The sequence below is a fragment of the Pleurodeles waltl genome, chromosome 8 (assembly GCF_031143425.1).
Source record: "Pleurodeles waltl isolate 20211129_DDA chromosome 8, aPleWal1.hap1.20221129, whole genome shotgun sequence".
Classification (NCBI taxonomy): Eukaryota; Metazoa; Chordata; class Amphibia; order Caudata; family Salamandridae; genus Pleurodeles; species Pleurodeles waltl.
This window is the reverse complement of record NC_090447.1, coordinates 1,172,067,931-1,172,084,318: the sequence shown is the minus strand read 5'-3', so window position 1 is coordinate 1,172,084,318 and position 16,388 is coordinate 1,172,067,931. Positions and strand designations below refer to the sequence as shown.

General features: G+C 41.1%; 1 protein-coding gene across 1 annotated transcript in view; it reads left to right on the top strand.

The window, feature by feature from the left end:
• The first annotated feature begins 576 nt into the window (after positions 1-576).
• The window catches only part of GTF2F2 (general transcription factor IIF subunit 2), an 897,640-nt gene continuing 881,828 nt past the window's right edge, over positions 577-16,388 (top strand). The window contains exon 1 of the mRNA XM_069205408.1: positions 577-791. Within this exon, the coding sequence (XP_069061509.1) occupies positions 723-791 (69 nt within the window). The 5' untranslated portion in view covers positions 577-722. The remainder of the gene's footprint in view (positions 792-16,388) is intronic.

Below are 16,388 nucleotides of genomic sequence, written 5' to 3'. Positions count from 1 at the left end.
AAAGCGTCACTCTATTGTTGCCAATGAATTGTGCACTATAAAAATAATCAGCACTTTGGGCTTCACAAGAGGTTAAAAATCGATATACAAATACTACCATACTATTTGTTCGGACATCCTTTCTTTTAAAAAAGACCTGCGTTTGTTTGGCCACCGTACAAACGCACACGGCTTTAAAACTGAAAATGTTCTTCGTTTCATGGTTCGCCGCATGTAAACGGAACGGCCATCTTGGGATGGCTGCTGATCAGATCAACAGACGTTTGAGAAAAACCCAATAGACACGTACTATTTCAGTGTTTTTGAATAATGAAATTTGTGGAAATATTTTAAGATGTTATCATTTTTCCTCAATTTAAACATAACAATTAGATTACTAAGGTTGTGAATTATTAATAAAAGTCATAATTCGAGTTCTTGCATTAGTTTCAATTTATATTGAACTCAATGTATAAACGAGCTTGCCTCGTGCTCAATTCTGAGGCGCGTGATATAACATCGATTGGTTTGATTCCAGTTCTACTACGGCACTTGAAATACATTCGAGTAGCGTCATATTCGTCCTTCTTCAATGTCCGTGGTCACAGAGGCTGTTCTCATGTGCCGGCGCTTGTACAACTCACTTTGTAGACCACATCCTAACTCCTACTGGGTGAACAGAAACGTGTCTGAACTCTTGCTTTCCCGGAACAACGAAACATTCACCCCAAAACACTGGGAGCATGGCAGAGAAAGGCTGGGAAGTGGACCTTACCGGAGCCAAGCAAAATACAGGGATGTGGCTCGTTAAGGTAAAAAAGACCAAAAGAATTATGGGTGGCATGAGAATTAGGAGATGGGGAAAAAAGGCACAAGTACCCAGGACCAGTCATATTCTGATGCTAACCGTGGATATCACATCAAGACCCGTAGTGTTAACATCAGCATTGACATTAGGACCTGGAGAATGGCTAGGAAGACGAGGGACAGACCACGGGAAGAGGAGCGATAAGTAGTAGTTGGGCGCTTATGCACAGTGGCAAGAGTTGGCCAGCTTTCTGTTGCCGCTCAGCAGGGCACGTTACTCTAGGAAAACACTTTGTTCGTACAGCGACATCAAAAGCATATTTTTTTTAAGGCGAATCAGCAAGAACGCTTTTTTTTTTTTTAAACTTTAATTGCATAATGCGCTTATTTAAATCAGTCCTGTCGTATTATTAAGAAATATTGCTGTAACAAGATATTGAGTTTATCAGGTATGATTACTAGATCATACTGTATTTGAGTTCAGTTCCTCTACCTCATGGAGTATCATTTGACAGCTCTCAAGTCGCTATTGCTATTCATTATAAGCAGGAGTTAAAAGAGAAAACAATGGGGCACCTTCCACCCAAGCGGCAAGTGTACAAAACGAATAACTCGGTTATTCCGTTGGAATGACAGTGTACCTTGGGGCCTAGGACACCAGTGGTAAACAATATCTGCCATGGCTACTGCAGAGAATCCACTTACTGCCCAGGACTCGAGAATGTCATAAATGTCATACAATACATGTATGTTTTTATCTCTTTATCTGCAGACATTTGAAGTACTTAGAAACGTCTCATGTGGGGTTGTGAATGCTTAAAAACCATTTACCGGGCCCAAACAACGCGGGTCATTCATTTCCACCGCTAATATATTTGGTATAATGGGTATTTTATGTTTAGCTATGGAGCTATGAAATATGACCTCTATGCTCGGCCGTACCTCTTTTCCAAAATGTCCATGTAATAAATATTTTAAGAGTATGCTTAGAAACCCTCCCTCCGTCCTTAACAGAGTGGTATTTCCCTACAAGGCGCAGTATTACGGCTCTGCCATTAGTACCAACCCAGCTCTTTTGAGGTCTAGTAGGCAAATTGGAAACTGGAATCCGAAGACATGGGATTTAATCCCAGCCTCTCCAATTTTGTAGTCTTGTCTGTTCACTTTGTTAAACTTTTCTGCTGGCATGACAATCCATCCACCTTCTCGCGTCTTAGCAGTTCAAGTATACTGACACAGCCATTTTATCGTTGTGGTTACAGTTTGGGAATGTGGAAGAAGTTAAGAGAGCTGGAAGTTAAGATACTGTAAGCATGCACCTCTGAATAATAATGTGCGAAGTTATATCGTTATGAAGCAGCATCACTAAATTGCTGAGATATATTGAAATGCTGTCTCGTGAGATGTTGAAACTTTATATGATGAAAACGCAATAAAGTTAAAAAAAAAAAAAGTTTGTGACAACTTGGAATCAGGCCCAAACATTGCCAGTAACTGTGTATTAAAGGGTCGGACTGCAATACAAATTTGATATTACCTTTGGGGAGACAGTGCTCAGCCTCAAAATCTAGTTGCTGAAATGTGCAATGCTATGAAAATTGAAGTAATTGGAGCAGTCATTACTGCTTTGCAATCTTGGTTCTCCTACTGTGAGCTAATCATACTCTCCCCGTTCACCTGTCCCCATATCTGCCAGTTTTTAAAAGCTTCAACAGTTCCTCAATTAAGGAAATGCACACTAAAGATGTACTAAAAGAACAGGCTTCCAAGAGGATTTCTTTCACCTAACATTTACATAGCCCAGAATTTGTGGTTGATAAACAATGTCCACCTGACCCCGAACCAAAACTGATTGATGAAGCAGCATCTAGTGTCGAGTTCTTGAACTTGAGAGTAACCTGAGACTTACTTGCTATTCTGTTAGATTTACATGTGTGAAAACATCGAACTTCTAAGACATTCTATTAGTGGAAAAATTGATTCCAGACTAATTCACTTACTTAACTCTGATCTCAGGCTATTTTTTCCAGTGATGATTGTCCGTTATCCTATCTGATTATTGCAAGACAGTAGGCAGCTCTTCGGTGCTAGTCCCTTGGTGGTTCTGTATATTTGTTCAGAATCGTCATTATCGTCTGTAAAAGTTAATTTGTTCCTGTTTTGATTGTACATTGCATCTTCTGTGCTTCAGCTACCCTTCCCAGTTACAGTGGTCCAAGATAGCCACATTTTTATGTTCTCAACATGTAGGGCTTAAGGACAAGAAGGGGGTACGTTGCCAAGCTTTTCAGCACATCACACCCTACCGATGAACGTTTCTCTGCTGAGACCCATGTGTGAATAGCAAAAGGTGTGAAATTTGGCTTGCTGCAGCAGTTGACTGAGGAACATAGATCCCACAGAAATCTGCATATTGGGTACCCCAGCAGTGGCGGCTGCTGATTTTACAAACTGATGGGATGTACATTTCCAACCAAAATTTGTGGAGCAAGCAAGTGCAGCAAAGGAGCATAGTCCTCAATGGTGGGGATGTTTTCTTTTTTCTTCAGGCCAGGCGGGGGAAGCATAGCAGGTACTTCTCTCTAGAAAATATTGTATGCTAAACAGCATATTTGATCACATGAGCCAAAAGAGCTCCAATCAAAAGTGTTAGACTTTATAGACAGTTACGAAAGTTTCTTTTCTTTAATTCCAATCGAGAAAAACAAATATTGTACTGGAGTCTGTCTGCCAGTAAATTGAGTTTTCATTAGTAGCATTAGATTCTGCTCAGATATGTCTCAATTAACTTTTCTTCAGAGTCCAAGGCTGTAATGTGTGTTGCTCTAGTTAGCTCTTTTTTGCTTTCTAACTCCACACAGTTTGTCTGTATGCCCAGGATCAAACAGTCTATTTTCCCCACTGTCCTCACATTTAAATTCTATCATACAGGATACATACACTGTTTCAGGCTATAGCCTTATGGGTGGTTTGTTTGCATCGTTTCAGTATGGCACATTGTGCAACTGGGTGTCTGCGTTAGCTACTACATTTTGTACATACAGGTATTTTTCTGGGAGAGAGGATAATTGACTTTTTTCACTTTAACTCTCGGCATATGTTTGGTTGACCAGGTATGTGGGAAATTAGGCCGATGCTTTGAATGAATAATCCCATATTCACTTTCTTTTTACCGTAGAATGCTTATGTTTGTGGGATTGGTAAAGTGAAAACTGTTGCCTTTAATTGGGGTATCATGGTGTTAGGCAAGTAAAGATAAAAACTGTTGCATAAAAACTAAAGAGCTCAAAAGACAGATCCAGCTTCAGCAACATATTTGCACAAATACCAAGGTTTTAAGGGCGTCCCCAAATCTGAGCAGATAGTATCTTTTCTAGGATGTTCCCGTAGTTTGTTCCACCTTCAAGTTGCAGGAATGGAAAAGTCCAAATAAAGCATCATTTTCTGATCTCAGAGACCAAGAAGGATGATACCACTTAAAGTGCTATGACAAAATAAAACCACTTGTAGGACAAACTGCCTTGTGAAACAGTCTTAACAGTTTATAGATAATATGCTCCTTCACAGACAGCTTATGGAGAAAGACCAAAGCACATGAAATGTGGTCTCTGGCTCTTTAACCTAGTACACACCAGCATAATTTTGGAATGGTTGCATTAGTGAATCAGGCAATTGGTTAACTAAGGATAAAAGGTGTTACAGAAATTTAGATGGGTTATTATGAATGCATTAAGGATCAGCACATTCTGCAAAAAAAAAAAAATAGATAAAGCATTATCTTCAAAGTTCGAAACTGCAATACCCAAGTGTTGACTACTAATTCGACCTGCTTACAAAGAGTTAAAGCTGAAAACAGTTTAAGTGTCTAATCTATATTTTAGAAGTCAGGGCGTTGTTCTATCAGGGCAACGGATTAAATACCTGCGCCGCTCTGGTAAAGGTCCTGACCACCAAATTTATAAATGACCGCCAAGCTGGCAGTCATTTGTAAAGCATTTACAGGAACCACATAACGGGCGTTCGTGTCAGTGCAAACCATTGTTTGGTTCAGGGCTATGTCAGCATTACACAACCCTGCACCAATTTTTTTATATATATATATATATATAAGTCCCAAGACAGGATTTTCTTTTTGAAATTAAAAAAAGTAATGCTCCCCTTGCCATGAGAGTCCGATGGTGGAGGTAGCATTGTTGCTTTTTACAGTCCGTCATTGCCAGGGTTGATGAACAGTGAAAAAATGGCTTTGTGTTTACCCATCCAGATTGGGAGGGGCGGAGGTGGAAGGGTAGGTGTTTCTCTGATGGCCCGTACTCTGTCTGAGAGATTTGACTTTGGTGCTGATGGAGTAATTGCCACTGTAGCCAAACCGAAGGTCCACCCGAATTTAAATCAGACTAGTTGACCTTCATGTTGGTGTGAGTATACTCTGTCACTGTTGCTACGAAGTGTACATACTTCCAACATATTAATCAACCCAAAATCAACAGGGAACTGGAATATGTTTTGGACCTAGTGGGGCAGACCAAAATGAAAGATTCTAAAATGGAGTAGCTGTTCAAGGGCCAGAAATCTCAGTTTTGCTGCCATCACCTTTTATTGATGGTTGGACATCCACTGTTTAACCTGTGGTAGGCAGGAACATTTTTGTTTTGCAGCTGTGCCAAAAAGCTCATTACAGAGCTTCAGTATGATCAGTGTGTCTTTTGCATACAAAATGGTGAAACCTGTGTGATTGAAAAAGCTCAACTAGCGGAGTCATATATAAGTTGAAATAAAGAGGGGACAATATTGATCTTTGAGGGATCCATCAACATATTGTGTAAACTGTAGATTAATTGGTGCCCAATCTTATTTGTAAAGGTCCACCCAATAGTAAACTGCAAAACCGTGGTCTTTTATACTGACATTTTTTTGGTTCAATGTTGAAGGCTGCTGAAAGATCTAACAAATAAATTGTTGGTCTCCACAAAAGTCGATGCTTTATGGAAGACTGTTCTTTTCAGCAGCTTTGCCAAAAAGGCTGCTGTGAAATTAGGCGATTATTAGAAAGGTCGTTGGCATCTAAAGATGTTTTTCTTTGAAAATGGTGTTACATAGGCACCTTTTGCGGCTACTAGAAACAACTCCAGAAGATAAGGAGGCATTGACAGTGGCTGTCAGGTGATAGTCAAGATGCAGTAATGCTTTAAAGATTCTGACTAGTAGAAGGCCTATGGGTGAACCAGAGGGTTTGCTCTCAAACACCAGTTTGAGGAAGTCCTCATCTCCTGGCTGAGCAAATTGCTGCATGTGACAACTAGTCTAAAATTTTGGACTGAAAGGCTGAGTACTCAGATGAAAAGAAACATACTGTGACATACTCTCCAGAATATTAAATATCTTATTGCCAAAGTAGTCAGCCATGTGTTTGTTTAGGCTGCGTTCTGCATTTAAGCTTCGTCTGCATTCCTTTGCCGTTTGTGGAATCGTTACTTTCTTGCTTTAAAAGTGCAAGCTTTTGGATGCATTATACTGTTGTTAGTGAATCAGTACTATTCCTACTATTCAAGCCTTCTGATGTAGTAGAAATAAGTAGAACTACAAATGCCTGTGCCCTGGACACAGTGCCCTTGTTGTTTATGACCATAATGTACACTGGTAACCTAGCATGAAATCCAGTTTTACTTTTTCAAAGATGCTTTAATGTTCCCTATTAAATTTCCACCTTTTTTAAATACAATTCAGACTACCAATCATAAGTGAATTTAGGATTTAAAAAATGTTATAGTGTGACGATACGTTCATATTTTCAGTGTCTTTATACCACATGGTATAGATTTATGTGCTTCCTGGGGTGCAGCATGCATCAATCTCTGTATAGCCAGAGTTGCTCAAAGTAAAACCAAATAGCACTTTACCAGATTTCTTATCAGTTTAGGGTAGGATCCATCCTTTTCCAATGAAATCAAGTGGACCATGATTGGCAAATCACTTACATTCCAATGAACAGTGGGTAACATTTGCAAAGCAGCCCATACTAAAGGAACCCTTTACAGCTGATGGGCCAGTAAAACAGTAATAAAGGTGAAATTATGTCTAAGCACAAGAAAAAGAGCATTCCTTAGATATTTTTTTTTTATTAATGATACAAGAAAGTGGGAACACTTATCACTCTTGAATTTTTAAAGGTTTTCCAAACACCGAAAAAACCCACCATATTTCGCAACATACAGACACTGAAAACACAAAATGCCTACCTGTAATGTTTCAGGCTTGTGGCATTGGTGAGGCAAACACGTAAAGCAACGTGTTTTTGTAATTGAAAAATTAGGTATTTCCAAAGTTCTGCACTCCACTAATCGGGACCATTGACAGCTATGTTTGTAATAAGGTGATAAATATCTTCCAGTCCACAATTTCACATAATCGGCTTTGTTGCTGCAACTGCAGTTAGCGTGGCTGCCTCTGTGCGTGCAGACATACTTTATTTCCACTAGCACGTTGAATACTATTGGCACATGTCAAAGAAATACTCACATAAATATTTTGTGGCGGGAAAGTGAGACATATTTGTTGTAACCTGCACATACAACAAGTAGCTCAGTTAGTTCAGAGGGATGACAAGGCTCAGAATCTGAAGGGGCACACACTGTGAACTTTTGCGCATGTTGACTCATTTTTTTCTTCCATTTGTAACAATAACAAAGGCCAACTTGCACTATGTCTCTACCCTCAAGTCATCTTTGCAGTTCATTTACTCAAATAATCACCGTTCCAACAAATTGAAATGGTCCAACACCAATATAGACAAGTTGCAGGTGCTGAAGAGAGGTGACATGGGAATTAAGGAAAGTGGCATGGCACTGGCACAAGAACCAGGGCCTGCGAGCCAGAAGAACCGCCACAAGCAATAGCTCATAAGAATCTTGACCAGGGAAGGGCCAAATTACCCTGCCTGAGATCCTTCTTGCCTTGTGTGAGGCCGACTAAGATCGCTAGACCCATAGTGAAGTTGGAGGAATTTGGATTTATAGATCCTGATATACTACCTCAAAAATTAAAGTTGGGAACATCTAAAAATAAGTCAATATACTGCCTGCAGAAGTGTACATGAAAATTGCAGTGATTAGACTTTCCTATTATGTGACTATTGTGTGGAGGCTAGAAAGCATTTATGGGCTTGTTGTATTTAAGAATACCCTCGGAACAGGTACGCAATTAAAAAATATATATTCTGCTTCATAGTTGCACCATATAGTGCCTTGTTTATCTGATCATGGTGACTATACTGACAACTGATATGATCGATTTAAACCATTTAGATGAATGAAGTTGCAGACAAAAGCGGTCATTGAAACCATGCCCACACATAAAGGCTACAAGGCTCAACAAATATAGATGTACACATAACCCATGATGGCATTGTGGACCACAGAGAAATGCCTGATCATGCCTACCTTCATGCTCAAATCTTGTCTAATTCCCTATTTACTTGCACACATAGATGAAGATGGTATCTATTACATTTTGCAGATTTCTGCCACAAATGGAATGTTACTACTACAAATCACCTAACATATGCTGAGACAGCAGTACGTTTGTGCAAGGAATGGTGCAATTTCACTAGGCAAGCAGAAGTGCATCAGGTAAATCAAACCGTATTGATGTTGGAGGGACAGACTCATCTTGGAATTACAAAAGATGATTGTCTACTGAGCTTAATCATGAGGCTACTGGAGTAAAAATGGGAAATTGATCTAGGTTATGCCGTAGAGGAATCACGTTGGTACAAGATGTTCAGTTCCCCATACATCTATTTTGAGAAGCACCCGATTTAAGGTCATCACTATTACACATCATGCCATAAGCAAATGAAGAAAATAGTGAACAACAGTCTAAATGTTCAACTGAAGCGGAAACGTAAAGATGTATGTAGTGAGTATGTCGTACATTTAGGGCAGAATTAAGAAATCATCTGAAGTTACTCCATAGCCTGTAGCCACTTACCCCATTTGTGTGCGTGGGTATTTATATAGCTGGGTAGCAACGGAGCACTATATATCAATTAGGTTTTCAGACATTTTAATTAGTCAGCAACATTTGCATTACATTTCTCTGTATTTACAATTGCATTACATTTCACGTGTAGTTTTAGGCACAGCAATCACAAAATTCACAGTAAAGTGCAGGCACCGGGATTGGACCCCAGATCTCTAAACAACATCTGTTTGTACAGCACTCCACAAATAAAAAAAAAAAGGTGAAACAGGTAACAAAATTGATATTAATGCGGACTGTGTTTCAAAAGCGATATATAGCTAAGTGCCGGAAGAAGGCAGGGGTCCCTCATTGAAAATGTAGACCTTGATTAACATTTTACAATTTCCTTTAAATAATATGCTGCAGTGATGAATGCAGGTTCAGTGTCATGACTTAATAATTACCTTTATCATGCCCAGAACTAATATTGAGTGAAGCAGTGAGCAGCTGCTAATTCCTGTAATTCCTGTATGTGTTTTGAAACAAATTACTGTTCCCTGACCAGTTGGGCTTATGGTTGGAGATAGGCTTTCTCTCCTTCAACTTTAGTTTTGTATGTACTAAAACACCAGGAATATGATTTATATATAAATAAAAAAACTACATCAGCCTCATATTGTGTGCCGCTATTGATTGAATGCCACATCAAATCATGCTAAAAAATGTTTTTAGTGATGAAAGCCATCTGTTTATAAAGGAGTTTTGTAGAACACTGCATATAGTGTTAGGGCTACATCAGAGCACTATGTGAGTACATAGAGAGGAGCCAATGGTGTAAAGAGAAGTTAGAGTCTAATCATTGAGGAGAGACCACAGGCTGTTTGATGCAACCCTAATGGTAGTTCAATTCATTAATAGGTTATGAGAAAAATTATAGTTTTTGCTTCTTCCTGAGCACTTTTAGTTCGGATGCCAGCTTCCAAAATGGTCTGGCTGCTTTTCCCTGCATCATGCCACACATTCCAGGGTCTTCCTCCATGTTTCAGCTATTTTCTAGGATGTTTGAGAGTTGAAGTGCGCAGTGGCTGATCGTTGACCCACCTCTGGTGAGGTACAAACATTATGGACTTCATTACGAAGACCACCAGGGCTGCGGTGGTGGTCGTATGGCCGCCAATGTGGTGGTCTGACAGCCACATTATGACCGTGGTTGTTGCGCCATGGTCGGACCGCCACTTCTCCTCCACTGAAGGGGCTGGCCGTGCTGGTGATCTTAATCCGCCAGGGACGTGCTCCCCTGGGGATTAAGAGTCCCCTTTCCATCGGCGATTACATGGCGGTAGCCCCGCCATGTAAAGGCTGGCGGAGACGGGGTGCAGGGTCACTTGGCATGGGCAGTTCAGGGGGCCCGCTGGCCAGCCCCATCATGATTTTCACTGTCTGCTTTGCAGACAGTGTAAATTGCAACGGGTGCTGGTACACCCTACGCATTACAGAATTGCCGCCGGTTGTTATGAGCTGGCGTCAATGTTGTAGGCCATTTCCCACTGGGCCAGCGGGAAACTCTTAATGGGAGGGAAGGGGACTGCACAGGCAGTAAACTGACCATAGGAGTTTGGTGGACTGCCTTTTCGGCCCACCAAACTCATAATGACCCCCTATGTGTGTAGGCTGGGCCCTTGTCCTGTTAAGGTCTGTGCACAGCATCGAAGATCCTGAATTTAATTCGTGACTCCAGTGGGATCTAGTGTAGCACTTTAGGAGCTAGTTTGAAATGATCGTCCCTGTAGTTTCAAGCTCCTTCTGCAAGCTAAAGTCTGGAGCCCTTTCATCCTATTGAGGAGCTTTTTGGGAGACCAGCATAAATGATATAACAACAGTCGAAGCATGTTATCACTATGGTTGTATTCAGTTAAACTCAGTAGTCTGTGAGGAGAATCGAGGGAATGTTCCAGAGCTGTAAATTGAGGCTCTTGGTCACTGCATTTGCTTGAGGGATGAAAGAGTTTGCAGTCACACAGTACTCCCAAGGCCCCCTATTTTTCAGCTGTAGATGTAATTGGGCTTATGTGAGGTTATCTGGGGCAACATTTCTGAATTACATGACTTCAGTCAGAGCTTTGTAGATGCACTGGAAAATGTATTTCATCTAGAAGAACACATTGTTCATACATGTGATGATGCTCTCTTAGTTAGATGGCTTATTTTCCAGATGAAAGTGGATTTGTGTGTCATCAACATACAACCAGAGGTTCACCTTGTATTTGTCTAAGAGCTAGGTACATGCAAATGTTAAATAGGAGGCATGACAAGACTATGGAGCTCAAAAAGGTATTTGTTCAGGAGGAATACTTCTCTGATTCTAAATTACTGGCTCCTATTGAATAGGAAGGATCTGATTGACTCAAAGGTGGTTCAAAACATATCGTCCCATTCCTAAAGCCTGCATATGAGAAATGTGGTCTGCCATTCTGTAGGCAGCAGATAGGCTGAGGAGTATGAAAACTGAGTTTTTGTTTTCATCCAAGGAGAGAATAATTTCTTCTCTGATAAATGCTCTGGTGTTTTGGTGCCTCCTTACAACCTGAAGTGAAGGATGTTGTTTTGTTCCATGAATGTTGGATGCTGTCATGTAACGTCCTTCTCCTTTATCTCGCTTGAAAAATGTAGGTCAGAGATTAGGTTACTATTTGTCAGCTCTTTTGAGTCAGCTGTTGATTTCTTCTGGAGAGGAGTGATAGGTGTGTGCTTCAGGAACTTTGATACAGTACCCTCATGCTGGGAAGCATTAATCTCAGCTGTCCTTAAAGTGTTTAAAGATAGAAGGAAGCCTTTAAGGTAAGTATCTGGTTGTGGCTCCATCATTATGTTGGAGGCTTTAGTATTGTTGGCTAGGATTGAAAACTCCACCTCCATTGCATGTTTAGTCCTGTGATAAAGGATTGATGGGAGGGTAAGGTAATGGGGCTGCAGTGCACTTGATGGAGACCAAAATATTTGTTGTTTAAGATTTTAAAATGTCAAAAGATTCTCAGAGGTGCTGTTGGGAAGTGTGTGTGTTGTTTTTAATGGCATCCAGGTTGATTGCTTTGTGGTAGATTTCTTTTATCCGATGTGTAGCATCGAAAGTGTGTTTGGCTAGATATTGCTTTTTGGTTCTTTTGATTGCACGTTGGTAACTCCTACAGAAGGTTTGGACAAGAGTGTGTCTGCTTCTGATTTGTGCCATTCACATTCAGGAGCGCTTTTTATTTTGTGGAACCACCTATATTTTGTTTCCTAATTTTGATCTGTACAGAGTTGAGGTTGTACCCATACGTCAGATATATCTAAGTTCTGTGTAAGCATGAGGTCCAGTGTGTGGCTAGCTGTATGAGTTGAGTCTGGCACGATCTCAGTGAAGCCTAGGCACTGCATACTCTTGACCAAGTCAGATGCTTGGTTGAAATCTCCTTTGTCAACCTATACCTTGAAATCACTTGCATTGTCTACAGTTGCAGCTTGAATTTGAGAAATGTCTCTTTGGAATGAGTGGTACAGTTCAGGAGGTGGTTGGTTTTTGCAGTGGGAGACAGTCTATTAAAAGGAAAACAATTTTCTAAACCTTGATACTGGAAATCCGCTATTGCTACATGCTTTCCAGCAAACAGGAAACAAAATAAAAGTGTAGAATCTTAGGCTAAGAATGCTCACATCATCAATTTGTCTTTAATGTTGATAAACTTGTTTCAAAATGATGTTCTCCTGCAACCTTAGAAGCCATAAACTGCTTTAGACCTACCCACAAATGGGCACGAAATCACAAACTGTGCCACCAAAATATGTAGTTCTTAAGAAACACTGTCTACAAACTCCACAAGTATCCTACTACATTTCTAAAACCTCTGCACAGCCTGTTGCACAGTATCTGCAATATTGCAAACCAGTTGACCAGTATATTTGAAAAGGTAGGAGTCAAGTGCTGTGCAGAGAGAGAGACGTGAGAGGTGCAAAAGCTGAGCGTGACAGCAACGTACAGGGAGAGAATGCTGCAATGACAACTATGCAGGAAGGTAACCAAATTCATTATCAACGAGTATTCATTGCTTTCCAGACTGGTTTGGCTATGTTTTAGGAATTCTGTGAAAATTCCAGTGAAAGAATATTTCTGATATTTTAACTGAGAGTACTAAGGTAATAAAATGTGGCTAAAGTGGTTCTACCTTTCATATGTAACAGCAGCATTCTTCCTTTATGCCTCCAACCTAAACTCAGTTGCACAGCACACATTGTTTCATTATTAGCACAGAGGAGAAACCCATCTGCTGCCAGTGCTCCTCTAACTTGTGTAACTTCCACTTCTATATTCCTTCCTTCTCTGTGACCCATACCCACCCACGTGCCAACTGTGTCTCTGCCCACTCAATTTTCTACCTTTTCCGGCTTGTAGAGCAGCTGCTAACCACTCACTATCTATTCCAGGTGCCTTCCTAATGCTCCATTCCTTCACTCCCAGCTCTTTTCCATCCTTGCCTTTCTGTTTAGGTCCTGGCTCTAGATGACATGCATGCACAATCTCGATCCGATGCATGCTGTATCTACAGTTTGGGCTTCAGCCCACCCACAGGCTGGCTCCACTGTCACTCTCCCATTGTTTATCACCATTTGTGCGTGGCATGCATTTGGTATTCCTCTTCCTCTGTTTACTTTTCCTCGAGAGCAGGGACTAAGTGCACAATCCCTCCACTATCCCTTTTTGTTTTTTTTTTTTACCAATTTAAGGGCTTCTTTTTTTCTTCGTTTGACAGCCCTCCTCAAGAGTGCTGGGGTTTAAATTCTCTCCATTTGCCTTTAAAAAAAAAAGAAAAATGAATTATTCCTTCCCGTTTTCTAGTTGCTTTGTTAAATATTGGCTGTGCATAGGGAAGGGCGGGGGCAACGGATTACGGCAGTGGTATGGTTTCACAATGGGAGTATGTCACACAGCGCAGTGGCATGGATCAGCTAAGGCATTTCTCAGCTCTTTCTTGTTTACTTTTATAAATAGCATATTTGTTTTCCCCATGGAAGAGCCCCATATCGCTTTAAAAATATTTAATAATTAAAAAACAAAAATGCTTCCAAAACAGCAGGTGCAAGTACAAAGCACTCCCCTCACCCACAGCTCACGTCCCAATCTGGCCTGCAGAGACTGTGCTAGGCATCACAAGAGCCACATAGGCCCGTCACCAGGGTGTGCGAGCGCACCAGGATTGAGCCCTAGTCTCCAATTCCATTGCATGCCCTTGTGCACTTCAAAGAGCTGCCGCTGTGCGTGACGAAGACCCGTATAAAGGGATAGGTACTGCCATAGGTGGCTGCTCAGTGCAGTAGGTACACAAACAATCTCCCCAGTAGTCATGTACTTTTGCTCTAGAGCGGCTATTGTTCTCACGGCACTCCAGGGTATCAGGGCATGTGGGTAATATTACCTGTGTATATCAGCATAGCTTCACCGTGTCTCTTTTCCAAATCTTTTAAACCTATTTTCTTCAGCATGTTTACTTACCTTTTCTCAGGTTACATCGTAAACATCTCCACTCCGTCTTCAGTCTGCCAAATCTGCTATGTCTCGCATCTCTGCTTATTTAATCACTTAGTAATGGCAATCAACCCTGCTTACCTTCCACGACCTACTGGCAGTTTTAGAGTGGACTGTTGCTTATCACTTTTGCAGACTTGGTTCTCCTTCCAGACCTCCAGGCATTTCATTTCTGCCTCGTAATGCTCCTCCAAGTCCTTCTGCACACCGCTTTTATTTGGTTTTCCCAAGGGGAGGTTTGGGGCCCTCTTCTCACACGATGCTCCACATCAAGAACTCCTTCACTCCCTTTACTCTTGTCACAGTAACTTCCACCGAGGGGGCCAATAGGACTCGGCAATCTGTGAGCTATAGGCGCTGTCAATGTTAATGCATTTGTGTATCAATAAAAACAGCCCCGAAGCTGTACACACATACATTTACATTGCCAACACCTATAGCTCTCAGATATCCGAGACCTATTGGCTTTGCCAATGCTTGTTTTATCTCTGTCTGGGCCTCTTCATTTACACCCATGCTTGCGCTCGCTGAGCTAGCAGTGGTGTTCCCCTGTTATGAATTTCACTAATCACTAGATTAGAGAATGCTGTGGTGAGTTCACTGGATTATTCCTGCATTCAGCTTCCACTGCTTTGATGAAGAATATAGACAGTAGTGTTTACGTAAACAGAATAACTTAGGCAAAGTAACTGTATTTTAGATATTTAAAATCCAAGTTCAAGGCTTTCCCAATGTGGAAACAGTTTCCCTAACAGTATTGGAGGGACTCTTTATCAGATGGCATGCAGAAAAAATGTAATGGTCTTTTTGACCACTGTACAGTATTTGATATTACTTCTTAGTGCTTGAAATTCTGGTTTCTGAGTTGTAGGATGGTGGGGAGAGGCTAAGCACAGCTGAATCATTTTAAACCAACAGTTTACTAGGTATTCTCTTGCATGACTGTAGCCTAACAGCGTTGTTTCCGTGTCCGTGCTTATACACTTGGGGCACGAAGTAGGAGTTGTGCCCCGAGTAGGAGTTCTGAAGAATTCAATTTGGAGATTCCATGGCCTCGAATTATCTATATTAGCCTGAATCTGTGTTTTTAAGATTCCTGCAATTAGGAGTTACACACCTCGAATTCGGGAATAACTACTTGGACCCAGATTTACTGGGCATAATTTCAGGAGGTATTCCAGACGTTATGAGCAGGTGGCAACTATTTTTAAGACACCGGGCCTGAAGTGAGGGCTGGGGATGGTGGTGGATGGAGGAGAAGAGCAGGTTGGGGAAGGGTAGGGGAGAGTGTTGTTAGATAGGGGTTTGCTGAGGATTGGGGAGGGATAGAAATAATGGGCTCAGACTGCAAAGCACCCCTTTCTTAATAGTAAATGTCTTCATATAACTCTTATGCCCTTGATGAGGCATTGAAGCGCTTCTTTCAGTGATTAGCATGCTACTCCAGAACCCAAGATAAGCGTTTTAGAGGCCAGGTTTTTTGGTGGTATATTTAGATCTGATTTTCACACACCCAGGACGTTTGGGTGCTTGAACTCTGGCCCCTTAAAGTGCATATTAGCATTCTACTGATAAATTCTGTCCTGTACAAATCATAAATGGGTCCTTGCTCTATAACAGCTGTAGATGTTCTGTATCCGTTTCTAGCTTGTTTGGCGTGCAGTGGGCTGATTGTACCCAGCATTTTAAAACAGTCACCGTGGACCACAACCATTAGCTGACTGTCTGAGATTTGTAGTCCTGTTAAACGTGCATCAACTGCCTGGCCCCAATTATTACAAGAGTGCTAGTAGGCGCAAGCCCAAATGGCTAGTCTTTAATGTGCTGATTTTTTACTACTGGAGTCCTGGGTTTCCCAGAGCAGGGCTGGGCAGGAATACAGGTCTTCCAAACACTTCGCGAATACTTGGTAGGGTTAAGTGGAGTGAAAGAGTGTGTTGGTTCTAAACACTTATTTAAATTTATAAAAAACAACAACAACAAAAAAACAACACAAAGGTAGGTTTATCAGTGATTGTTTTGTAGCAATGTGAGCGTTTCCCTGCAATTTAATCTTCAGATTCAATGTGTAGGTATGGGT